This window comes from Aedes albopictus, unplaced genomic scaffold (assembly GCF_035046485.1).
Source record: "Aedes albopictus strain Foshan unplaced genomic scaffold, AalbF5 HiC_scaffold_131, whole genome shotgun sequence".
In the NCBI taxonomy this organism is placed as follows: domain Eukaryota; kingdom Metazoa; phylum Arthropoda; class Insecta; order Diptera; family Culicidae; genus Aedes; species Aedes albopictus.
The window spans coordinates 36054-62611 of record NW_026916713.1 but is presented as its reverse complement, the minus strand read 5'-3'; the positions used below and the strand labels follow the sequence as shown (position 1 = coordinate 62611).

The 26558-nt window shown below is 37.8% G+C and overlaps 1 protein-coding gene across 5 annotated transcripts; it reads right to left on the bottom strand.

Moving 5' to 3' along the window:
- Positions 1-2277: 2277 nt before the first annotated feature.
- Positions 2278-25308, bottom strand: LOC109430913 (transcription initiation factor TFIID subunit 1). 5 transcript variants are annotated; one of them, XM_062843283.1, is made up of 9 exons: positions 25152-25308; positions 9564-9853; positions 9172-9503; positions 8954-9079; positions 8751-8876; positions 8562-8677; positions 7073-7117; positions 6582-6944; positions 2278-3865 (listed from the first exon to the last, which is right to left on the bottom strand). In XM_062843283.1, exons 1-9 carry the CDS (start codon positions 25162-25164, stop codon positions 3750-3752), a joined length of 1527 nt encoding a protein of 508 aa, XP_062699267.1. In that variant the 5' UTR covers positions 25165-25308; the 3' UTR covers positions 2278-3749. The 5 variants fall into 5 exon arrangements, with proteins under 5 accessions (XP_062699267.1, XP_062699265.1, XP_062699266.1 ...); XM_062843281.1 differs by lacking the exon at positions 25152-25308 and adding an exon at positions 14829-15691; XM_062843282.1 differs by lacking the exons at positions 7073-7117; positions 25152-25308 and adding an exon at positions 14829-15685.
- Between the last annotated feature and the right edge of the window lie 1250 nt (positions 25309-26558).

The window sequence follows — 26558 nt, the reverse complement described above, 5'->3', positions numbered from 1 at the left end:
GTCCATAATACACCTTTGAATTTGGGAGTAGGCATAGCAACCTCTTTAGCTCTGCGGCTTTTAAGTTTTGCGTGGCCTTAAGGATTGGGAAAGGTGGGAAATCGATGTGGTGTATTGAGCTGTAAGAGAATGTGTTGTTAGTTAAATGGTCAACGTAATTTACCTTTGGGTCGCTTGTTTGGGGTAAGCGTTTCGAACATACATACTGGTTTTGCTGGGTTGCTCTTTTCTATTTTCGTTCGATCGTGTTGTTTTTTGTGGTAGGTAGTTGTGATTGTTCTTGGAATGCTGCTTCGTCCTCATCGCCATCTCCATCGAAATACGATAAGCCTATGTCATTTGCTGCCTGCGGTTTCTAGCAAATCGTCTTCGTAGTCCAACTTCACCATCTCCTGCTACAATCGCTTCGTCGCTTTCTTATATTCGGCTGTCATTACCAATGTCCTTCCAATTCCAATGAACATCCGTCCATATCTACCTCTTGTCTACCGCTGGTTTTCCACGTGAAATAAGGTCTTTCAACTTTTTCCCGGGATTTTGTAGATTAGTGCTTTATGCATGTTTCCTTTCCTGAGACTTCGGAGCACGTCTTAGACATGGCTGAGTACAAACAATGCTCATCTCCAGCGATATTTTTAACCAGCATCGCACCACCGTCGTACTGCATTACTTCCATTTTTCACTGCTATCCCTGCTAACTGCTATCACTCATGATACTCGGATACATGAAAATATAAAAGAAATGTTAGTAGCGCTTTTGGTGACACTTTCACGACGGCCATTCAGAATGGTTCAACGGATGCAGATGCGAAGATCATCCTTGCTGACTAGCAGCGTTCATGAAACTCAGTTGAAGATGAAACTTAAAATATACGAACACAAAGAGCGACAAATAGACGAACGCGAATATTCTAAAAAAAAAAGAATGATCTTCCATCCGATCTTCAAGTGATCCTCACAAGCAGCATGTTTCGTTCAGGCACTTTTGAATGTCCGTATGCAACTTGTTCTCACATGAAATCTGCCTCGACCAAGTTGGCAGAATGCGCCCCCCCTTTCTGAACCGAAGGGCAGGGTATTTTTGGAGCATTCAAAAGTTATTTGTTTTTTATTACAAGACTATCTCATAAATGACTTCAATCAAGCGGAATGAACGCTCAAAATTATAACATAAAATTATGATATTTTTTTAGCGAAAACATCGATCGTAAAGTTTTTTATATTCCAAATAAATTTATAGAATGTTTACTAGTAGCTCTTGTTTACTCAATATGGATATGGAGCATATATGAATGCGGAACAAATCTTATATTTTGACGATTTTCGTTGAGAAAATGTGGATTACTTAAAAGGTGACCCATCTTGCTCCGCCCTTTTTTCACGGTGCAAAATCGATCACTTTTTAAAACTGATTGTTTAACATCATATTTTGTATTTAATGAACTTTTTATCGACTTTTAGCATAGCTAACAAGTGTATCAAAGAGAAGCGGACGAATACAAACCAATACGATTTGTGTTTACAAAGTTATGGTGATCCATCCTTAGGTGACCCATCTTGCCCCGCCCCACCCTATAACACCAATTTATCCAAAACTTCATCATCGTTTCAAAATTCGAGATAGTAATTATAGTTCATTGTAATTTCCTCTAATTGAATTTAATATATTTTTATGTTTCAAAGTAAGTAAAGCAACCAAATAGCCGGCATTAAATTGCAAAAGTAATGGGATGCATATGAAAATAGATAAATTTACTAAAAAACATGGAATAAATGAAATCACCATAACTTTTTTCTTATTAATAATTTCAAACTAAGTCAACTGTTTTTCAAAGTTCATTATATTAGTCATAAATGATCAAAATTTCATTGCATTCGGTTCATTGAATCTGGAGATATAACAACTCAAAGTTGGCTATCGAATAATTATACCTTTTTCTTGAATCTTTATATCTTCGTGTAGAATGGCCCGATCTTTCCCAAATTTTGACCACTGATACACAACTAGTTACAGTAAAAATTTGAGAATATTTGATGCCCTTTTCAAAAAGTAACAGCGAGTTGAACATTTTTTAAAAAGTGAAATTTTTACCTGTCCCAGTTATTTTGAGTATCCCCTGTATATCAATCATGGATAATACCATCCTCTCGTTCGGGATAATGTCTCCTACGTAAGACGTAGACGAACTACTATTCAAAGTGCCCGATTCTGGCTTGAAAGTACGCAGTAGTCATCAAGATAATTAAAAAAGCAGACATAAATAGAAAACGATAGTGTTTAAATTTTTCGTGAGGGGTTTTATTTCAGTTTTTGATTATTTCTATAGAATAGCTTTTTTACATTTATTTATAAAATGTACTTAATTATGAGAGTTTCATCATTTTCCACTAACGATACCAAAATTCACTGTTTTCTTTTCTTGCTTCAGGTAAGGCTGAACGTAAATTGATAAATAAGTAAAAATTCAGACAAAAGGGCAATCGTGCACATTTCAACGAGAGGAAAATAAACAACGCACAAGGAAAAGCTAATGTGAGAGGACCACTTTGTCGTTACTTTCAATGTACATGACTGAACTGGATCTAGTACCATCGCGTAGATCCGTGGCCGCGCTTGGCTTGCTAATAATGCAGAAAGAAGAGATACAAAATAAATTCAATATCCTTCACAAAGTGTTTCAACAACTAAAAACAAATAAGACCTGATACAGTATGACTACTGTCGCTTTCCGTACGACTTATTTCTCGATTCCGTAATGACTACACGCGGTTTTAATTATCATTAAAGAAACAATTTACCAGGTCCACAAATTATAATTATCGACATAATTATATAAAACACTAACACAGGTAGCGGTGGAAGAAATCCAGGACAGTCAACTTCCTGCTTTCTCACCACACGTGACTGCTCCTTCGAAATAAGCTTTCGAAACAAATGAGCCCCTAAGAGCACAGAGATTGGAACGCTTTAATTTTCGACTGCTTTATTTGATTAATTGATAATTGATGTGTGAATTTTTTTGTGAATTAGAAAAAGTGGTGTTTTGCGAACAAATTTATTCTCAAATTTGGCTTCATGAATCATGGATAGCAAAACAGAAAAAAAACGCGACGGAAATGTACAAGTGATCAAATTAAAATAATAATACGATACCTATGTAGAAGTAAAATTGCAAAGTGGTTGGCATTTTGTAAAACTTACGATTTCTCGGACAGATGAAATCACGCGTTCGGTCTCTCTGTTTTCTCTACTCACTCTTACAAACTAGTAGTAATAATTACTTTTAATAGTAGTTTCTTTTCTGATCCACCGTAATAATAATCCTTTCTGCATTATTCTGTGTACGCCCTATATTCAAAGTAAGTGTATATAGTCAAATTATATACAGGTTTGTGTGTTTCTCGCTAGTAGAGTTGTGTATGTGTGTGGGTTTTCGTTTGCATTCTCCTTTGCGTACGTAGATTTACCTCATATTATCACCTAGCATCAATTTGTTCTTACGAAAGTACAGTAAAATTCTCATTTTTCAGGGTTTTCGCGCTTCTACGTTGTATTATATAGAAAAAATAACAAATCTTGCTCTGCTTATACGATTATGTACTAATGGGAAAAGGGACTTCGGGGGAGGAAATGGATAATAATGAATACAGATGTTCTCGACTTTGGAGCTATGAAACAGACAAAGGGTGATGAAATCGAGAACTGGAAGTATGAGAGGAAAGGAGATAAAATGATAGAGTTGTCGCCTTTAATTGCCGAGAACGTGCACATCGTCCTGCTCTTTCTCCCGCTGGCGGACCGCCACCGCTGTTTCCACTAGAAGGTAGAGACATTTGAACTGATCCTTGTCGTCGCGAATGACACCTGGAAAAGCGGAAGAATAAAAAAAATGTTTGAACTCGAAAACATCAACACCATTTTTTTCATCAAATGCTCCATACATTCCGAAAAAAAATGCGTTTTCTAGGGATTTCTCACAGTATTTATCACAAGATCTCCACAGTAGTTTCTCTCAGAATATATCAGATATTGTCGAGGAATACCTCCAAGAATTTCTCTTGGAATTTCCCTTGAATGATTTCCTTCTTTTTTCGCGATTCCTTCTGGGTTCACCCCAGGAGACCTTTCCCGGTATTTTGCCAGAGCTTCTACAGGAGTTGTTGCTGGAATTTCAACTAGAGCCCTTCGGAGAATTTTGTAAGGATTTTTTTCCCGATTTTTCGGCAGGAACTCCTCCCGGGATTTCTATCAAAGTTTCTCCTGTAAATCTTCAAAAAAAAAAACTAAGTTTTCCTCTAAAGTGGCTCCCGGGACATTTTAATATCTCTTGAAAATGCTTTGACATTCATCAAAGTGTATCAACAGTGTATCTCTTTAAGGTTTTCACGGGATTTCTCTTGAATTTGCACCTGATTCATGTTGGTATTGTTTATGGTATGTCTCTCAGAGTATTTCTGGATTTATCTTGGGTTTTCCTTTAGGTTTTTTTTCCGGAGTTGCTTTTGGGACTCTTGCTGCTATTAATTTTCATAGAGTTCTTCCTGCGTTTTCTTTCAGAAGATTGTCCATACTTTTTCTCATAGATTTTTACAGATTTTCTTGCAGTGATCCTCCTTATATATACATATATACACTCCCGATCAAAAGTTTGGGGTCACCCCCTCAAAAACATGTCATTTTTTTAGGCCCATATCTTCGCTAATTTGCGTTCGATTTCAAAACCCTAGGTTTCATTCAAAAGATAATAAGTCAGAGAAACTTTGAACATGATTTAAAAGAAACTTTTTCAAAAAAACTTGTATGTAAACTTAACCCAAAGTTGCCAAATTTTCTAAAAAATGAATATAAACTTACGGCAGTGTCGCTGGAAATTGGGTCGACCAAATTTTAAGATGAGAGCAGTAATATAACCCATTTTCTATAAGCTTTCAACTGCTTTTTACAGAACTTAGCTAAAAAATCTAGAAAAAAAGTTATTAGGTAAATTAATCCTTGATGTCATCGACCAAAAGTTTGGGGTCACCCCTCAAAATTATGTATCGGCCAAAAGTTTGGGGTCACTATCGTAAAACATGGAAAAGTGATTTGTTGATATCTTTGTCATCTTTCATTCAATTTTAATTCATCTTGGCTTATTTGAAACAAAATGAATAATACTTACTGCATAGACATTGAACCACACATATTTGTTGAAATTTACATACTAAAACTTAACGTAAAGTTGCCTCATTTTTTGAAGTGTTATGAAATGTGTTAACTTTACATAACATTTTTATATATAAAAATCGTTAAATACGTTAAGTTAAAGACAACAAACGTAAATTTAGGTCATTATCTTTGAAAAGAGCCAAAAATAATTAAAATTGAACTATAGGTGACGAAGATGTCACCAAATAACTTTTCCATGTTTTACGAAAGTGACCCCAAACTTTTGGTCGCCGATGACATGAAGAGTTAGTTTACTTAATAACTTTTTATCTAGATTTTTTAGCTAAGTTCTGTAAAAAGCAGTTGAAAGCTTATAGAAAATGGGTCATATAACCGCTCTCATCTTAAAATTTGGTCGACCCGATTTCCAGCGACACTGCCGTAAGTTTATATTCCTTTTTTAGAAAATTTGGCAACTGTGGGTTACGTTTACATACAATTTTTTTTATGAAAAAGTTTCTTTTAAATCATGTTCAAAGTTTCTTTGACATATTATCTTTTGAATAAAACCTAGGGTTTTGAAATCGGACGCAAATTGGCGGAGATATGGGCCTAAAAAAATGACATATTTTTGAGGGGGTGATCCCAAACTTTTGATCGGGAGTGTATATTTTTTTTGAGAGACTATCCTAAACTTTATTTTATATTTTAAAGATGTTTCAGGACTTTCCGGAATCTCTATCGAGAATTGTCCCGGGATTCTAGGTGCTCCATTTGTTTTCTTACAGAGCCTTTTTTCAGAAGTTCTTACAGAGCTTTCCAGAAGTTTACCTCCTGGGATAACCAAAAAAATTTCTTGAAAGATATTCCCGAAGTAGCCTGAGAAAAACTGAAATGATCCCGGCAGCAAATATTAGGGAAATTCAAGGACAAATTTCAGTCCTTCATCTGGAGGTATCAAGGTCGAAATTTCGCGAGGAAATTCGAGAGAAAACAGAAAACTTTCTAGATTTTTGTTTGAAGATCTTTGGGAAAACTATTGGAAAACCACTTAGAGGAATTTCTGAAGGAAATTTGAATATTTTTTTGGAAAGGGATTTTTTCAAATTTTTCATGGAACACCTTCTGGGATAACCAAACAAACATCAGGAGAAATATGGGAAGAAATTCATGCGAAATCTGACGAAAAAAAACTCTACAAACTATCGGAGAAATGTCTAGAACCCTGAGTAAATCTGGAGTGATTCTGGAGTAAATATTAGAAAAATTCAAGGAGATATTCCAGACCTCATAGAGAAATGCGTATGGGTATGTAAATGCAGTACAGTTGACCTGCGCAGTTCATGAACCTTACCCAAACCTTTTTTTAGGTACATGCAACGGTCAATAAACGAATTAATGAAATAAGTACATGCATGTTTTGTAGACTCACCTTTGACTTTGACCGCCGTCGTTGTGTGCTGTGAGTTGGCTTGTGTGGTGTTGTTATTGCTGCTACTGTTATTGTTGTTGTTATTATTGTTGATGTTCGAGTTCACCGCCGTCAGTACAGCATTTCCCGTCGTCGTCGTTGTCGTCATTGTCGTGATGGGAGTTATCGTTTTTGCGTTCATTTCTACCACCGGGGTAGTGATAAGCTTCTTTACCGTAGTGGTTTTACTGACTTGCAGCGCTTGCTGACTCGTGACGATGGTTCCACCACCCGCCGATTTGACTGACGCCACAATTGGACTGTTCACGTTGGCGGTAGCGGGCGAGGAGGACACCACATGTACCCGGGATAGTCCAACGGGAACTGCAAAGAAAGGGAAACGGATGGGGTATCGTTAGGAATTGTTTTGTAATCAAACATTAAATTAACAAACATAATAGGATTAGGAGAACATGCGATTATGTATGAGAAGGTGTTAAAATGTGTAGTACCTGGATTGGTAACGATATGCGTTGCCGTTGTCGTGGATGCCCGCACTATTGTTATTCACACAAACAAAAGAAAATGAAAAGCACAAATCAACAACACAATCATCTTGCGGTACAGTGAACATTCGTTTTATTTTTTGCATTCGCAAACTGCAGGTGGGAGTGATACTTGAATGTAAACTGGATGCCAATGAAAATGGTGATCTAATATTAAAAAAACCGGTTAACACCGCTAAGGAATTTCATGATTGCCGTTAATAATGTGTTGATGAGCACAGTTCAGATTTTCAAATTAGTCTCTGAAATTTTGAATATTCATAAAAATGCAATGGCACACAAAGAACGCCCTCCATACCAGTTGTGGGAATACTCAAAGAAACACAATTGAAGAATTAGCCTTCATTTCAGAGGAACGTACATACAGAGAAGAAAAAGGAATACCAGAAAATGTGATGTAAGGTCTGCGTCTGAGTGCAATAAGTAAGCTAACGATCCCAAATTCATCTTTGACACATTCATCCAATCCGAAAATAAGCGATTATAATTAACTGAACCTATTGATTCTGTTATTTTTGTTTTATGCGTGCAAGGATGGGAACACTCACTTGCAGAGAGTTACACTCACTTGATGTTTTCTCTGCTCAGAAGCGTGCAATCAAGAAATGATGTATGGACGACTTTTGTCTTGTGGTTTTGTCTAAAAGTTTGCCGAATAAAGTAGGGGTCGCACACGCATAACGAAGTCGTGAAGGAGCTGCGAAGGCAACTCTCCACGAGGTGAATGTGAATTACACTCACCTCGTGAAGAGTCGCTTTCACAGCTCTGTCACGACTTTGATATGCGTGTGCGACCCCTACTCTATTCGGCAAACTTTTAGACAAAACCACAAGACAAAAGTCGTCCATACATCATTTCTAGATTGCACGCTTCTGAGCTGAGAAAACATCAAGTGAGTGTAACTCCCTGCAAGTGAGTGTTCCCATCCTTGTATGCGTGCTCACTTCTAACAAAAAAATATAAAAATAACAAAACAAACAGGACGTCAATTCTTTGTTTTTCATAAGATGAAAATGTGATCCACATGCTTAACCCTCGAGCAGTCGCGTCTTCGACTACCTGCAATGGCACTACGTTCACACTGTGTATCACAAGCGTGCATTTTTCATGGTGCGTGTACTCAGTACACGACGCGACCGCTCCCGGGTTAATATGGGATCGAATACTTTATATGTGCATCAATGGAAAAAAGTACCAATCTTTGTGAATTCTATCAGAGAAGAAGAGTTTGAGATGTGACGAAGTGACAGCTGTTTTTTCGCCAAAACGTCACAAGGGACAGTTATGCATTCATCTATGCTTATGTCCATATACAATACCTGTTTGCCCAATTCAAAAGCAATATTCAACAACACCTTTCATTGGCATCCTTAATACCGAACAAGCATATTGCAATTACCGAATGAACACTGTACATTTCAAGCGACTACATACCGGATGTGTTGGCGGTGCTCAGCGTTTGTGGCAATTGTGGCAGATGTGTGACATTGGTTTGCGTTGCTGCGTAGTACTCAGGACTGTCCGACGCAATCACTTCCTCCTCGGTGATTCTGAAACAGAAAAGCAAAAGAAAGGCCTTGTATTTGAACTGTCATTTTTCTTATCAAGGATTTAAACACTTACTCTTCGGGAATTTCGTCGTCTTTGTCATTGGCATATCGGATGATACCATCCCATTCCGTTTGCTCGGTTGGAAGCTCTTCTTCCTCTTCCTCTGGGTATTCGTATTCGATATTGCTCTCGTCAGATCTGAGTGAAATAAACGTTCGATTAGCTCGGCAATATTTGAATTAAACGGTATTTCGAAGGAGTTGTTAGTTTGTAACCTGCGAATCTTGTTCTGACGTTTGATAAGAGTTTGAATTTTCATGCGTTTTGTGTATTTTCTTTTCTTGAGGACTTGATTGAAGACGGGTTTTTGGGTACGGTAGGAATGAATGTTATAGGAGTAGCTTCAAAAATGAATATGGTTAGATTCGAGATGAGAGGTTACAATTGGATTGTAAGACGAATTTCAAAAGAAAACTAATAGAATTGTACTTACCGGTAAATGATGTGGTCCTCGAAGTCGATGTCTTCTTCCACCTTAACTAAACCGGATGGTGTCTGAACGTACTGTTGGCCAATGCTGGAAGTTATGATATTTGGAACTCCTTCTTCGATGACCTCTTCTTCTTCGATAATCTCCTCCGTTGCCCCAACAATGACTTCCGAGGCAGGACTCATAGTGATTGGATTCGGAACTTGCATGTTTGACATCTGACTGTTCAACTTTTTGCCTCGCCGTGAAATTGTGTAGTGCAATGGATCGTGACCTTCTCTCCTGATCATTTCTGGAAGAATCCGACGACGAGCATTGATAAACCAGTTGCAAACCTGGATGGAAGAATCATTAGATAAACCATTCTCAAAGCTAATCTCAGTTGTAATTTTTACCTGTAGAACCGTTAAGTTGGCTTCCTGTGAAAGAGTGACCTTCTCAGCATCGCTGGGATACGCATTGTACCTATGCTCGTAGAGCCACCGTTTCAGGATCTTTACTGAATGCTTTGGAAGATTACCACGACGCTTACGAATCGCTGCAGAATTGTTAGGACTGATGCCCTCCATGTCCATATGATCTCCTTCATGTTCAGTGCTGAAGTTGTGCTCACCCATTGTGTGCTCTTGGTCGGAGCCCTCGGTGTCCTCGGCACTGGACGCCGGCTGGAAGTTAAGCTCTTGAGCTGAAATATTACCAGCAAAAATCAGATCGAAACGTTACTTGATTGAAATATTTGATTGTTTTATTGATAAAAGCCTTGACAATTTCTAATAAAAAAAAACCTAAATTGTTTTCCTATCTGAATTTAAAGAGATCTGATATTGTGTCCAACTGCACCGACCGCAACGTAAATTTCAAGTGTAGTCTAATGATAACTTAAATCTAATCTTGTAAAACGGTAATTACTTCTTAGGGCCTATCCATAAACTACGTAGACTCTGAAGGGAGAGGGGGGTGTCTGGTCAAAGTCTACGGTCCTTACAAATTTCGAAAATTTTGTATGTATGAGCGAAAGTCTACGAGAGGGAAGGGGGGCGGGGGGTCTGGGATTGCCAAAATTGAGTCTACGTAGTTTATGGACAGCGCCTTACTAACTTAAAACGAGTATATTAAAAATAGTTGTTTTTACCACGTTGTAAAGACGTCAACCTTTCATATAGCTAAAGAACTATAAAACGGACACTATTACAGGAGTGCCGAAATGTATTACTTTTCAGCACCCAGTGCTGAAAAGTAGCTCCTTATGCGACTCACTTCTGTTGCATAATGAATCAGTGCAGGTGTAGGTCATTATAATGAGGACTATAAAATAGAAATTATGATACTGAATTGCATAATGGTTATTTCCGATGTACGTAAATTGGGTTGCAGTGTTTATTGGGAGACGCGACTGTAGGTGATTACAAACAGTACACCAACCCACTGTTATTGAATGTTTGACAACACTCAAAAGCAACATTTTTGGGTGAACAAAGCTTTCCCTCAAAATTCATCTCGTAAAACAACACAACCCACCGCCACCACCAAACACCCCATCAGCAGCATAAAAAGCTTCCTTCAAGCCCTCCCACCGACACGACGAACAGACGCAACCGAAGTTTGACATTTGGATCCGAACGCTCGGGCCGGGCTTACAACTACATAGGCAAAACTGTCGTGCACACTGTTCGTAAACATGGATGTCGAACGTCACCGCAAAGGAAATACGGAAAAAAACATCCACGCTCACGTTCGACAACCAGTGGGACCAACACACTCGAAATTTCACATACATATGTACACGGAGAAACTGAAAAACTCAAAATTAGGTACTTTTAAACTCAATTTTGAGTTCTTTTTCGTCTCCCTTTTCATGCGCTCTTTCTAATGTTGTCAGAGAGTGAAGAGAGAAACAGCCCAACTTTTGCAGTTCAGTGCGTCAAGCCAAAACTGAGTTTCTAGCACAGTACTCAAATTTGAGTGAATACAACCTAGTCAAAATTTCGGTTGGGTGAAAAAAACCTAAAATTAGGTATTCCTTTCACATGGAAGCAAGCGGGAACAACCCAACAAAAACATTGATTCCATCAACTCAAAAGTGGCTTGACGCACGCAACCCCGAAGTTGAGTGGAAAGAACTCACTTTTGGGTAGTTTCGTCTCTCCGTGTACTCGATCGCAGTGTGTAATAAAAAATCAAATGCAGTGGTGCCAGACACTGATTTCATGCGAAACTACTATGTCCCAATGGTCCCAATATATTGATTGATGGACCAAGCGAAAAAAAGAAGAAGTTTTGACATCCAAGCGGTGTGCCGTCGATGAGATCCTCGTCGTTGATTGGTCGATGGATGTAAACGGCACACCGCTTGGATGTCAAAACTGCTTCTTCTTATCGCTTGGTGCATCAATCAATACCCACCTCCTGACGAAAACATTAGGGGGATTCATTTAACAGCGTAAACAGCTCATTAAATAGGGCACTGCACTGTTTTGATTTTGTATGGGATTTTGACGTTTCTTGGCCTTGTTGTTTACAAAATTTCTGTAAGAGTAAAAGAGTAGGAGAAAATTTCATGCAGTGCCCTATATGACCCTGATCAAAAGTCGCGATCGGCAAGGCAATCTTTGATTACTTCATTCGCAAATATACTGTAAAACCAGTAATTCATTTATTCATTCCAATTCTAACTGAATTTTCATTTTCAGCAATGCGACTTGTTTTACTAGGTTGTACTATATACACTATAGATTCCGTAGACTTGCGGAGACATGGTTGAGCAATACGATTTTAGTGTGTTTTACCATGAATTTAGAGTGTACCGAGCAAATATGACGTCACGCAATCCATTGTCGCTATTGAAATCGTGACGTCACACGGTGTCAAAATTTCGATTATTATCGAACATTCATGTACCTCGGATTTTTCTTCGAAAATGATTAGTATTTGGGCTATGTATTCATAATCGGAAAACTAGGAAATATTTCATCGGCGAAAAATTTTCCATACATTTTGTATGGGACGTTTTTTGGGCTAAAATAGTAATTATTAATTTTTAGTATGGAAAATAGCCAAAAACTCATCTAGCTCAAATTTTCCCCGATAGAATATTTTCAAATTTTGCATTTATACATTACAACCGAAATCCTAACATTCTATGAAGAAAAATCCGAGGTACATGAAAGTTTGATAATAATCAAAATTTTGACACCGTGCGTCATGCTCGTTTGGCTACACGAACTGACAGTTCGTTTGGCTACAGTTGTCTACGCCTCCGCGAGTCTATGGAATCTATAGGGTCTATAGGTTGTACTGGTCATTCAACAATTTTAGCCGGGCTGCATTTAAGCCAAAATGTTTTGTCTTTTTCACCCGAAAATTGTTCTATTTTCTTGGTCCTCAAGTGTCGCAACTTTTTCGCGACTAGTGCGCTGTGTTGATAATGACTAGACTAGGAGATAGATGCGCACTACTTCCGAAATGATTCAGAAAACGATTGAACGAAATGATTCAGAGAACTAGATCTAAAGTAATGAGCTGAATTTTTTGTATGGTGGAATGATTTTAACGTTTCCGCATTATGTTAGAAATCATAATTCTTGCCTAATTTTATGCTATTTGCGCAAAGCTATGAGTAACTGCATTGCTTTTATTCTTCATTTCTTGCGTGTTCAAAAACGGTTACCCAATGTTTGGCTCAAAAGCATCAACCCATGCTATTGCACCGTTGCATTGCAGAAACCAGTCCAGTGCTGAAAATGTCATTTCGACATAGGGGAACTTACGTATTTTCGGCAGTTTTGTTATCTTCGTCATGGGGGGTTTTATGAAACCTGTTGATCTCAGTGTTGGCCCCAAATTCTTCCCAACCAAGCTGAGTTATATGCCCAAATTTCAGGTCCACAAAAACCTTCTATGACGAAGAGAGCAAACCTGCCGATCATACCCTTGGTCACCCTATCTAAATTCAACCACATCCTGCTCATTTTAGTAGCTCAACCTGAGAATATGGCTCGGAATATGGTATATGAAAACCTTGTGCGGCTTGACCAGTTCTACAAGAAAGTCATGAAAAAACTGCTCTTTTTTCTTGAATATTTAAGGTAAATGTCACGAGTTACCTTCCAAATTGCCAATTGGCTTCTTTCTCGGTGTTGAGATAATTCCATATTCTGAATCTACACGTCAAACTGAGCTGAAATCCAAATTTTCATGAATTTTGGTGCCCGGGAACTTATTTAAAACTATTTGTCGAATCATTCCTTGTCGCATTTTGTACTGGGCGGAACTGTTAAGCAGTTGCCCAGCTGTCAAAAGGTGATTTGAAAAAATCTCTTAGAAATTGATTTAAGGTACCAAAAATAAAGTTCTAAAAATCGGAAAAAAACATAGTGGCTCAGAAAAAGGTGCTCCTTCGTATAAAATTTAAAAATTAATACATTTTTCAAAATTTAAAAACCCAATTGATACTCACCATGAATATCATTGGCATATTTTGAAGGTATTCCTATGCCATATTCTCAGGTTGAGCTTCTGAAATGAGCTGGATACGGTTGAATATACCGTCAAGGCGCCATTCACCGTGTGCCTTCGAATATTTTTTCATTATTTCCATATTATGATTGAATTATATGACAATTTCCCTACAATTTCACCAATACAATGTTGTATTGGTAAAATTGAAGGGAAATTGTCATATCATTCAATCATAATATGGAAATTATGAAAAAATATTCGAAAGCACACGGTGAATGGAGCCCCCACGGTGAATGGCGCCTTGACGATAGATATGTCAAAATGACATTTTCATCACTGGCAGAAACGGAGAATTTAACATCTCATTAAATAAAAATCCAGCTTTGAAACACAGATGAAATACTCCGCCAATCCCGTCCCATTAATACATGCCTGATTATTGTTTCAATATTCAATAGTTTATTAATTAATAAAATTTTAATGCGCAACAGACCTGTCAAACTGGCATCACTTTACGATGAGCTAGTATGAGTGTTGTGTACGTACAGCGTTTATGATGTGTTTATGCTGCTCCGACTCACCACTACTAGCAAAGCAAAATGACAGCTTCCTTTTGACGGAGAAAAAACTTGAATCCTCGGCAAAATGATTTCAAATTCTAAATTCAAGGCAAATATTTCCATAAAGAACACTGCGAATTGATGCAAACTGAAGATGCATTCGGTATGTAAATTGCAAAATCGAACAGCATTTTACGCTGCACTCTGGTTTTCCAGTTTTGAATGCCACCAAAATAAACGCAATATTTGCTGCGTCGCCATATTGGATGGCGAAATGTCATTCGGAAAAGTCAAATCGAAAAAGCAATTTTACGCGGAACAAAGGCCAAAAATGAAAAACTTTTCAGCATTTTCTAGGCGATCCTGTTGGATTTTACATTACAAAACTAATTGAATGCAAAGGGGGATACATAATTCTATTTAACTCTGAAGAACTATTATGAATATTGCTTGAATTAATAAGAGATAATGAAGCGATGACAAATTGACGTTTGACGGACGGCCTCAGAAGCGACACCGTAAAAGTCGAAATGAAAGTTGTAATATCTGACAAATTATGCAATAGATTTTGATAGATTATTGTTTACGAACGGAGACGGGCAGTACAAGATTCGTAGTGTTTTAGATCGGAGGTTCTCCTACCTTCATTTTCCTGCTGCAGCAATTTGGCCTGATAGTGAGCCTCCCGAGTCAGGTCCCGAATATCGGCTCGCTTGACGTTTTGCACCGTTGTAGTTTCTTCGATGGGCACCGACGTTATTTCATATTCTTCATGATGCATTTCATCGGGAGAGAGGATGACCTCCTCGGTCTCCACGATTTCCTCTATTTCCTCAATTTTGACGGCTTTTCAAGAACTACGCGCTAGCGAAAATTGTTTTCCGGATTCGGCCGGAGGAACGCACCAACGTTTCTAATCAAAACCGAAAATGATGTTTGCCAAGCAACAAACACTTTAATTTGTGCTCGGCTTGCTGAGTTTTTCTTCCTCACCAACTCGTCCCCACTGCCAAACGCAAAAGAGGCCCCTTCCGAGACCAAGTTTTCACAGGAATTTTCAGCACCACTATTTGCCCGATTTTCGGCGGGATCGGTTCTAAAACTGCACTTCACCTATTTCAACTGCACTTGTCTCACTTGAAACCTCTATTCCTCTCAAATTACACCAGTTTTATTCCGCAATAATTCAGTTTGAAAATTTGATACACTGTAGCTACAAAAGCCAGCTAGCTGTCAAAATGTGACGAACTATGCGGAGCGGAGAAATAACAAAAAGCCTTCCACACAATGCAACGAGAACTGTCAGAATGACATAGCCGAGTCGAGCGTCCGCGGTAAAAAACTACGCGATGAACATCGCCCGCCAGCCAGCCGAAACAAAAACAAAATGGCGGAAGCGCATCCAACACCGGAGCTTTTTGACCACACATCGAAAGACGATGAGAGTGTGTTGGTGAGCAAGCTCGTTTGTTTACAATGTATGGAGTGCATTTATGCTATATGTTTACCAGCATAAATTATAGGTGAGTGCGGGGACGGGGAAACAACTTGAACTTGGAGATTTTTTTTATTCAATGAAATTCGAAATGACGTGAGGCGTGAAAAGGGAATATTCAAATATTACGTCCATCGGTTTTCGGGATTTCTAGACCCCCCTCCCCCCTCTGTCACGCACTTTTCCTATACCCAATACACGTATTGTCACACTTTTCTAGACACCCCCCCCTCCCCCAAATGTTGGATGTAATTTTTGAACGTTCCCAAAGTGAGTTTTACCTGCTTTAATGTGTCGCAACTCGGTTCGGTATGCCCCGTGCAAACCTACACTCAGAAATAAAAGTATACACGGAATTACTATTATTTATGCATTTTGTATCCGCATCTCTCTCACTCTCTTTCTGTTTTCATGCTATCTGGTGCTTCGCCTGGGTTGACGAAACACTTCTCTTCAACCCAGGCTAAACGGCAGATAGCATGAAAACAAAAAGAGAGTGAGAGAGATGCGAATACAAAATGCATAAATAATAGTAATTCCGTGTATACTTTTATTTCTGAGTGTAAATAGTAGTTTACGCAACAAGGTTCAGAATGAGGATTTTTACAGCACAAGTCGTACAACGAGGCTCGCCGAGTTGGATAATTCTAGATTGAGTTTAAATAAGGGCGAACGTAACATGAGAGAGTTCTCTTCATAGACTCTCTCATCTGCAAATTAAAGTGACAAGATGCAAATTCAATCGAACTTTTTTACACTTAGACGCTAGATTGCATCGCAACCTAGCGATTTATGACTAAAAAGTGCAGCCATACTTGCATCTTGTCACTTTAATTTGAAGAAGAGAGAGTCGATGAAGAGAACTCTCTCATGTTACTTTCGCCCTTATTTAAACTCAATCTAGAATTGGGTTCTTTATCCAGATTATTTCATAATTAGATTCTCCGCCCAAAAATTAGTCGAAGTCCAAAACTTTATAATTTTTGGAGTCCGCAAACTATTTATGAAATGCATTTAAAGTTTGTATGGGGAAATTTTTTTGTTCGAGTCGAACTGTCATTTTATCGATTGAACTGTCATTCTATCCACGAAAATTTAAACTGTTTTGTTAATTTAACCATCAAAACAAAGGTATTGGAATCTAATAAAATCACATGAGCTCTTTCGATTAGGCTATCCAGCTTTTTACGCTGGCTATAAAACTGTGAGGAATGATTCGAATTTGACAATTCTTGCCGACACATTTTATAGTTTGGTCTAGTAGGCGGAGATATAAGTTTGTTTATCATAATGTCAAAAATTTTCACAGCTTTTGTTTGGAAGCTGAGGATTCTTCGTAGATGAAATTTTTATCATTTATATGTGTTACGGCGAATGGTGGGGGATTTCAGGAGGCTCATTTCCGAATTCTTAAGAGCAGATCGCTAACTCCGTACTGCGGGTGCGAAACAGCTTAAAGCTAGAAATTTATTTATAAATTATTCAATACATAATCATATTTCATAAAGGTTACTTACATAATTCGATCAATAACTTAATTTTCAATAATCCTCAACTTCACCAGTAACATCTGTACATTATGTATCTGTGATAGTAGATTTTAAGGTTATAATAGCAAATTTTATGTACTGTGATTAACTTACTGTGATTTCATCTGTGATAATTAGAATAGTTCAACTTTTATGCATTCGTGAATGTTTTAAATATAAGCTGTAAATACAAATAGTTTTTATCAAATAATTCTGTTACTGCACTACAAATCCTCAAATTTACTTTTCATGCCATTTCACTGCAATACACTGAATTCTGGCCAACACATTCTATTCTTTTGTATAGCGAATTGTCCTATCGAAATAATGATTCGTTGCAGTGCCATCACGGGCAGTGCTGGCAGCAACAATATGATTGATTTTGTTAAATATTTTTTTCTTTTTATTATTGAAGGATGCTCGAACACTAGCTGATTGACACCTGTGGAAAATAGCAATATTGTATTCACTAAACAACCCAATTACAACGAGTGTTGTAAAAATCGAGTTCTGCACAAAGTTGCGTACACTGAGGCAAAAAAACTTAGGAATTAGAAATTTATAAACGTTTATAAACGTTTTTTTTTGCAATTTCATTAAACTGCACACTGATGTTCATAGCCAAAGTCTGATCATAGCTGGTTACATATTGTTCGTGCAGTTGAAAATCGGAAATTTTGACGCGCGAAAATCGATTTTTCTCCTAAACCGTGTGTCGGACGTACGTCGGGCACAGTGAGCTGGATAGAGGGCCAGGTCCGCTGTCCAGCGCACCACGTCCGACGTTAGGTTTCACGTATGGATTTTAAGAAAATTCGATTGTCGGGTGTGGGGAAACTTCGGGTTTCAACCGCGACGACAATATTGTCGTCGCGGTTGAAACCCGAAGTTTCCCCACACCCGACAATCGAGTTCTCTCAAAACCCATACGAGAAACCTAACGTCGGACGTAGTGCGCTGGACAGCGGACCTGACCCTCTATCCAGCGCACTGTTCCCGACGTACGTCTGACACACGGTTTACCCTACGTCTCCACTAGACAGAGATGTCTTGCCATTTTGCTGCCAGAAAGAAAAAACGTAACAGAAATGATCAACACCGCTGCTTTCCATGAAAACAGCGAGAGAACATTTCTGTCATGACACATCTGTCCAGCAAAATGGCAAGACATTTCTGTCTAGTGGAGACGTCGGGTTAGGAGAAAACTCGATTTTCGCGTGTAAAAAAATCCGATTTTCAACTGCATGAACAATATTAAGGTGGTTCAAAAAATCGTTTTTGCTCCACACTGCTTATTCGATTCATAGCCAGATTGTAAGCCTTCTCCCAAATTTTGAGCTGAATTAGTTGAAAATTGAGAATGCACAAGCCCTTCAAAGTTTCTATGGAAATTACTATGGGAAAAGGACGATTTTCATTCAATTGACCATAGCACTTCCCTAACTGCCCGAGAGTGTTAGTTGACCCTTGGTACTCATAGGCTACTCTATCAGCTACAACTTTGCCGAAGACCACATTGAAATCTCATTAATTAGTTATCGATTTTAATCCAACTAGAGAAACTTTAACAGTGATCGTACAGCCACAAATAGAAGTAACACTCTTGAAAACGACTTGGCATATGCGTATAACGATCAATTCAAATTTCATTCTTCCACCAGAGGCGCTAGTGTTCGATCGCTTTGACATTTGCCAGTGTACACGTTTCTGAACGATGCAAATGAAAATTACAGGCGATTTGTGTAGTAGTGTGCGTGTTAGATAACCGTCAAATCGAAACCATCATGGCCGACAGTGTCTCGCGCGGTTCTATCAACAGGTGGCAGTGTGCTCATGAAAAAGATACCGGACAAAAGTTTTTGATGAATTTCCTCTAAGAGTTACGTCTGTTTGTCTGTGGTTCAGCTTCCCAGCAGGCAACATTGCTGCACATGGCGCAAAAGATAGCACACAGAAATCATGGCTACTATGTTTCGAGGCAAATAGACCATTTTACGAGTCGATTTTATGAATGAATTTTGACAGGAGGTAGCGTCCAATAACCCGTGAAAACCAATATCATCATCAACATTGTTGTTACTTCGTAAAATGGCTCATTGCAGTGATGCCCATCAAACAGTGTAACCAACACTATTAAGTCTATGGTGTAACCATCATGATCAAAGATTTTCATTAACCACAGAATAACAGACGTCTCACCCTACGAACTTCCCATCGTTTCTATTTTTAACGGAATATGTAATAGAATATTCTGTAGTTCGCAAATCTCTCGCTCATGGCCCTCGCAGTTTTTGCCCCTGTTTGACATTTGCTCACTACCGCCATCTATTCAGTGGGTTTACAAAACACAGCGTAATTAGCATGAGGATGATTTTAATCGCTGTTTGTCTGTGATTTGATGGTTTCGTTTCCATGATGATCCTCCGCTGACCCCCACACCAAAAAGCTCGCGTGGAGCTTTCTGGTTGTGGACTCACCTAACAAAGTACGAACAAAAAAAAAACGCGGATACTAAGAAACTAAGAATTAAAAAAAACTAATGTGAGATCCCAGTGGAGCATTTGCTCCTTTGGAGGGATTCACGAATAAAATCAATAATAATTCTAATACCCCAGACAGACATGTGATACGAGTGTGATTCCTGTACAACGGTACGCAGTGTCAAGAAAATCCTAACAAGACTGACTTGAACTGAGAGAATTTTCAGTATGGCACTCATTTCAAGCGGAATTGTACAGTGATTCTTGTATCACATGTGTGTCATAAGTATAAAATTAAATAAGGGTCTGGGACCATTTGGGCAGGAGCACCTATTTTGGGCACTTGCTGCTATAACTCAGTCAATTGTGAACCGATTGACTTGATTTTTGAAACACGATCAGATAGGCACAGAATCCAGCCATGTTCAAAATTTGACGTCAATCGGTTTGAATTTGACTGTGTTAGAGCAGCAAGTGCCCAAAATAGGTGCTCCTGCCCAAATGGTCCCAGACCCTACATTGTGATAACGATTATGGCTTAAGAATGAAGTAAAGCTAAAATATACTAAAATGCAGGGAAAAAAAACTGACAGAAGCCAGACAAAAACCTACATTCACAAATTAGAATAACTAGCCACAGAAGTCCAATGTCGCGACTGTTCGTGTGACCAACATCTAGTTTGCTGCGCTCTTACAGCGTCAGAAGCGGTACTAGAAGTGTCAAATCAATTTTGTTTTCCAAAACAAAAGATCGTCTACGGGAACTTGAAAACAATCTTTTATTTCAATTAAATATTAATTTAATAAATATTAAATTTAATTAAATGTGAAAAGTGACTATAGCGCCATTGGAGTTCTAGCACAAACTTATTGAGTTTGTGGTTCTAGTGTATTTCTATTATTCACAAAGACACGCTTGAAGAATAAATTCATTTACATTCCTCCGTATGTGATGCTTCAGCTTGCTTTTGAAGATGATCGAATTTGATATTTCTTTTAATTCATTGGGAAGCGCATTAAACTTTAATGGTCCGTAATTGGTGATACGCGTTAGGCCTAAATTTGTACTTGCACTACTCCTCATAAGTTCATTGGCATGCCTAGTGTTATGAAAATTTTCTCTAGCAGAAAAAAACAAGAATATAATGGCATTTTCTATTATTCAATGTATTATGTACAAATGTAATTGTTTGAATGTCACGCAAGGCTAATATTGGCATAACTTTGTGATTTGAATAATTATACAATGCAATAGTTGGGAATAAATGTAGCAAATTGGAAATTTCTTTTAAACACCTTTTTTGCAACGATTGAAGTTTTTTTTAGTTTGGATTTAGCAGCATGACCCCATGCTACTATTAGATATTGGAGCACAGAATGGATTCAGGCAAAGTAAAAACGTAGCAATGCTTTACAGTGACGATTCGTTCGTTGAGAGCTCGTTAGATGGGCTGTCTCGATGGTTGAATGTTCAGTGGTTGGGGCAAAACCCAACTAAAAAGCACTGTCAATGTCAAAATAGATGTCAAAACGAGTTTGACGTCTGACCGCCGTTACATCACAGCTCCTGTATACAGAACGTTTACGCAAGTATGTGAGTGTTCCGTGACGTATTTCTCGTCACTTGCGTGTGTCTAGAGCATTTTGATCAGTTGTCAGTGGCCCCAACGAACGAACACGATTCGCTAATCGGGGCGCAGTCGTGACCCAACCAGCGAATCCGGACTGTATTTGGTACAAAAGAGCGAAAACCCTCTTCATTAATCCACACAAAGATGACACTTTATCGATACTTGTTGTATATGATTATTCCAAGATAGGCAAGAGTCTAAGTGAAGACCCAAGTATTTAAAAGACGAGACTTTTTCGTGCTTTTTCTATACGCAGATTTCCTACACAAGGATCGGGATAACTAAAGATTTTTTTTCGTGGTGAATGGAAGACCATGTATTTTATTTTAGACAAGTTCAAGGAGAGAAGATTGCCATTGAAATAATTCGTCAGACTCGCAAGGTCTATCTCAATGTCTTGTACAATAGACTGAATATTAAGAAGTGGATAAAACAAAGCCGTAGCATCAGCAAAGAGCCTTGGCACCCCGCGCAGCGTTAAGTTACATAATAAACAAATAAACAAATACAAATAATAAACAAATATTAAAAACAATAAAGGACCGATGTTGCTCCCTTGAGGCACTCCAATATTCATATGTTGTAGACTACTGCGGCAGTCATTTATCGCTACAAATTGTGTACGATCCGAAAGATAACTAAATCATTTGCAATTTCTCTCACCCCGTACCTGTCCAATTTTTTCAATAAAATTTCGTGATTTATGGTATCGAACGCTTTTTTCAGGTCTATAAATAATCCACCAACTATATTTTTCTTATCTATTTCAAAAATCAAATAATCAATCCAGCTTTTTACGCTGGCTTTCCATAAATTCTGAATCACCCATGTCTGACAATTGTTGCCGACACTATAATTTTATTATGGTTTGATCGAAGCAAGCTCTTTGGCTTTGAAAATTGTCATTGTTCATTGAAGAACGTCAAAAATTCCAGAACTAGTTTTCGGAAATGGAAATTTAATAGCAATAATTTTTCTTTTTAGGTTGATATTGCTGGACATACATGATATTACGAAACCTGAGATGAGATACAAACACAATGCCAAAAAAAATTAATCGTAAGAAAAGAATAAAAGACGTTTACAAAAAAAAAACTTCTGCGGTTTTGGCCGCTGACGGCAGCAGAGCAATCAGGTCTCGTAGATGAAATTCAAAAGCATTTGCTATTTTCTACTTTACCGGGTCTGGATAGTGTGCATGATCTGAGATCCTGGCACTGCTGCTGATAATTTAAAATCGGTATTTGCTTCATCTAGGCCTACGAACAAGTTCTTTCTAAGTTTTACCTAAAGACATGTTCAGTTCGGGCAAGGAGGGGCAAAGTATAAGCATTTTGATACAGTTTAATCCATGGTTATATCCTCAATGTAAAAATTATCAGGATCCCCCATGGTTCCGTTATACGCTGCTCATTACTTGATACCAAAGCCGAAACAGGCAAAAGGAAAGTGTATGTATGTTGGATGTGGAATACTTATATTTTAAGCTTTTGAAGTAGATACCGTATGACTTCTCAACTAATTTGAGTAATCTCGAAGCCCTCGCCCTTGGATGATCAAAATGATCGTTTCCACGATTAAACTGGACGAACGGATTATAAACAGCAGTTATCAGTACAACTGGTAGGGAACGGGCCAAGGACGGACTGGAGCTTCGTCTCAGACATAGTTTTATTAATATACTTGAAAGTACCCACTACACTCTTGCCATGGAGGTGTTCACATATCTTAAAATTATTGGTTGGAGCTTGAATTCTTATCAAGATTCTTATCCATTCCTGTCCGGTTATGAGAACAGCCTTGAATCCAATAAATCCAATAAAACTGCCAATAAAAATGTCGAGCCTTTCAATTGATTACCTAAAATTATATAAAAAGATAATAAATGATTCACAAAAGTGCAGATAACTTTTGATAGGAAAAAGATACATCTCTAAATTTTTGATAGGTTGTGTAAAAATGTCCCCGCTTTCGATTGACGCAAACATTTTGAAAATCGGTAGTTGCCAACATGGTAAAAAAACAGTTTTGGTATAAAAATCCAAGATGGCGGCCAAAATCAATATGGCCGACCCAACTTTTTATAACTGTAAATAGTAGCCCTACCTTCTCTCTTTTCAACAACCTATAGTTTTGAGGTGGTTTCTGGCGAAACTTTCGAGTTATAACGGTTTAAATGAACCAACAATTGACAAAAATCGAGGGGTCTGCCAAAATGCTTGTGGCTCTAACTAACGGGGGGTCCACCATTTTGATTAACCAAATGCATTTTCCTTACTCTTTTGGAGAGGACTTTCAGAAAATCGGCACCTTAAACATTTTTGAAGACATGGTGTAAATAGTGGGACGGTCTCAGCGAGAGTTACCCAAATATGAAATGTAGCAAGAAACATAATGCAAACGGGCGATCGACAGTTGACTCAACAACCTATATTTTTAGCCTACTCGGATCTTACTATAAAAGTTGTCGGCAAGAATTGTCAAAATCGATTCACCCCTTGTCGTTTTATAGCCAGCGTAAAAAGCTGGATAAGTTCAGTTATATCATTGCCAGTTCCACAACCTTCTCGAAAACCATACTGATACCTATAGAAGACGTTATTAGCACATAAGAAGTTTACAAGACGTACGGTTAACAGTTTCTCCAATATTTTATTGATTACGGAAAGAGTCGATATCGGTCTATAATAAGAGGGATTAAAAGAGTCCCCTGGTTTAAAAACTGGAGTGACTTTAGCTATTTTCATAATATTTGGATAGGACCCAGTTAATAACATTCTATTGAACAGCTCAGCAGTTATACCGGAAAACGGGCCCACGTTTGCTTTTACCAAATCAGCTGGAATGTAGTTATGCCCTCTGTTTTTCTGTGTATCAAGTTGACTTATAAGAATGCTAACTTCATTTATACTAGCAGGTCTCAGGAAAATAGTGCTGCTAACACCCTTTACAGGTTTCAAAAAGTCAAAGGCGTTTTTTGGATTTTTTGTGCTATATTATTACCGATGCTAGAAAAAAATCAATTAAACATTTCAGCAACATCTTGATTTCGTAATTTTAATTTCTCATTGGCTTTAGTACGACCAAAAATTTCATTCAGTTTTTTCCATACATTAGAGAAAGTTCCAAGTGTCACGATGTTGAACAAAGCAGTTTTTTTAATATCAAGAAATGTGTTGAAACTTTTATTTTGCTTTACTAGAATATACCTGTAAGCTTTCAACGAATACACACGTAACAATGCCGCGCTCATTGAAATGTCAAAATGTATCACTTTAACCGATGTAATTCAAATACTAATGCAAAACATACACTGACAAACCTGAGTTTGTCAACATGAGTACATTATTCGTACAAATGCAGCCACCCAATGTTTTGAGCGTACATATGAGATCTGTCACTTTTGTAGCTAAAAATAACTATATCTGTACGTCTCGAACGTTTTTTCGTAAACATGTTACTGATAATTTCATTGGCATCTATTACTTATCACAGGAGATTTGTTCATATTCTGAGTTGGCACATAAAAAATAAACATCTAGTGGGTTTTCAATGCTACTAATATATAATTATCTATGACCTATATATGTTTTTTTTTATTTGCCGCGAAATTTTTGTTATCGAGTACAGCTTTGAAACCTTTCGCTTTTCTGTTTTCATCAGAATTCAAATTATTAGAAAAACACTAAAACACATCCCTTAATAGCTTACATGCAACACAATTCACGATCATTGTTCGAAGTATATGGAAATTTCAATTCGTTTTACAATTTAAACAAGTACTTTGTTTATACAATCCTTCTTTAGCGTTACTTTAATAAAATACTCACATAACACTTCCATAGCAATAAATTCTTTTGGACGTTCTTAAGCTTTCAACACACAAATTTACACTTTTATCACTGATATTTCTTCCTTCATAAGAACTCGTCACAAATTCGAATATTTATTTGTAGACGCTAGATCAAACTTTTTTTTCAACAAACGTCAAAAACTGACATACGATTACATCTCATCAATACAGTGCAATATGCTGCATATACAATACATAGCTTGTAATTTTACAGTCGCAAAGAACTCTTCCGGTGTGCAATGGTGTCAATACTAGCACCATATGCAGCATGCATGTTAGTGTGTTCTACTCGATGCTTTATGTACAGCACATAATGTTGTTTTTGTTTTGTAGCACGTAGACCGTGCATAGAAAACAGCAAATCACAGCGGGTGCATCGAAGTAGAATCTGGTAAAAATATAAAATGATATTGTGGCGTTAGCACTAAATTGGTTTCCGAAAAAACTTCATTGACTTCCGCTGCCTTTCCTATGCGTTAAACATTACGTCGGAAGTAGTGCGCTGTATAGAAAATCAGATTTACTGTACAGCGCACTACTTCCGACGTTATGTTTAACGCATAGGAAAGGCAGCGGAAGTCAATGAAGTTTTTTCGGAATTCAATTTAGTGCTAAACGCACAATAAATGTATGGAACCAAGAAGCTTCAAATGCAAACATTTTAGGAAAAAGATAGATTTCAAATTGAAGATAATTTTACGAAAATAACAATCCCAACAGCCTATCATCGTCAGAACATGTTGAGGAAACAATGTAGGATGTTTGCAAGGATCCAAAATATTTCAGGCCAAACATTTCGATAGGTCCTATCTGCATTTGAGAGGCTCTCTTTGTTCTCTTTCTCTTTCAATTATTGCAATGTAATGATACACTTTTCAACTCTTTTTGCAGTACAAATCAAAAGACGATTGTTTTGACCATCATTCAATGCAATGAAACAATCATAATACAAATAAACAGATGAGATATTAACGAAAGAGAGGGAAACCAAAGAGAGCCTCTCTTCTGCAGATAGGACCTTTAGACATGTTTGGCCTGATTTAATAATTTGAAATCTAAAAGTATACTACACTGAACGGCGGCTTGCGGTGAAAATTACTATTCTGAGGGTCAATTTAAATACACAACGCCATTAAATTTGTGCAGACTGATTTTCGTTTCAATTCAACAGAATTATGTTTTCAATTTTACCATGGACTCGATTTTCAATTGAAAAAAGTTTCTGTTGGCAACCGGATTCGAACCAAGAACCTTGACATCACCAGGCTCGCACGCTACCACTCGGCTATCGAACCGGTTGATGTGAGAAGAAACAAAACGCACACAAGAAGCGTTGGTGGGTCGATGATCATGTTTTGTCATGGTAAATTTAAAAACATTGTTA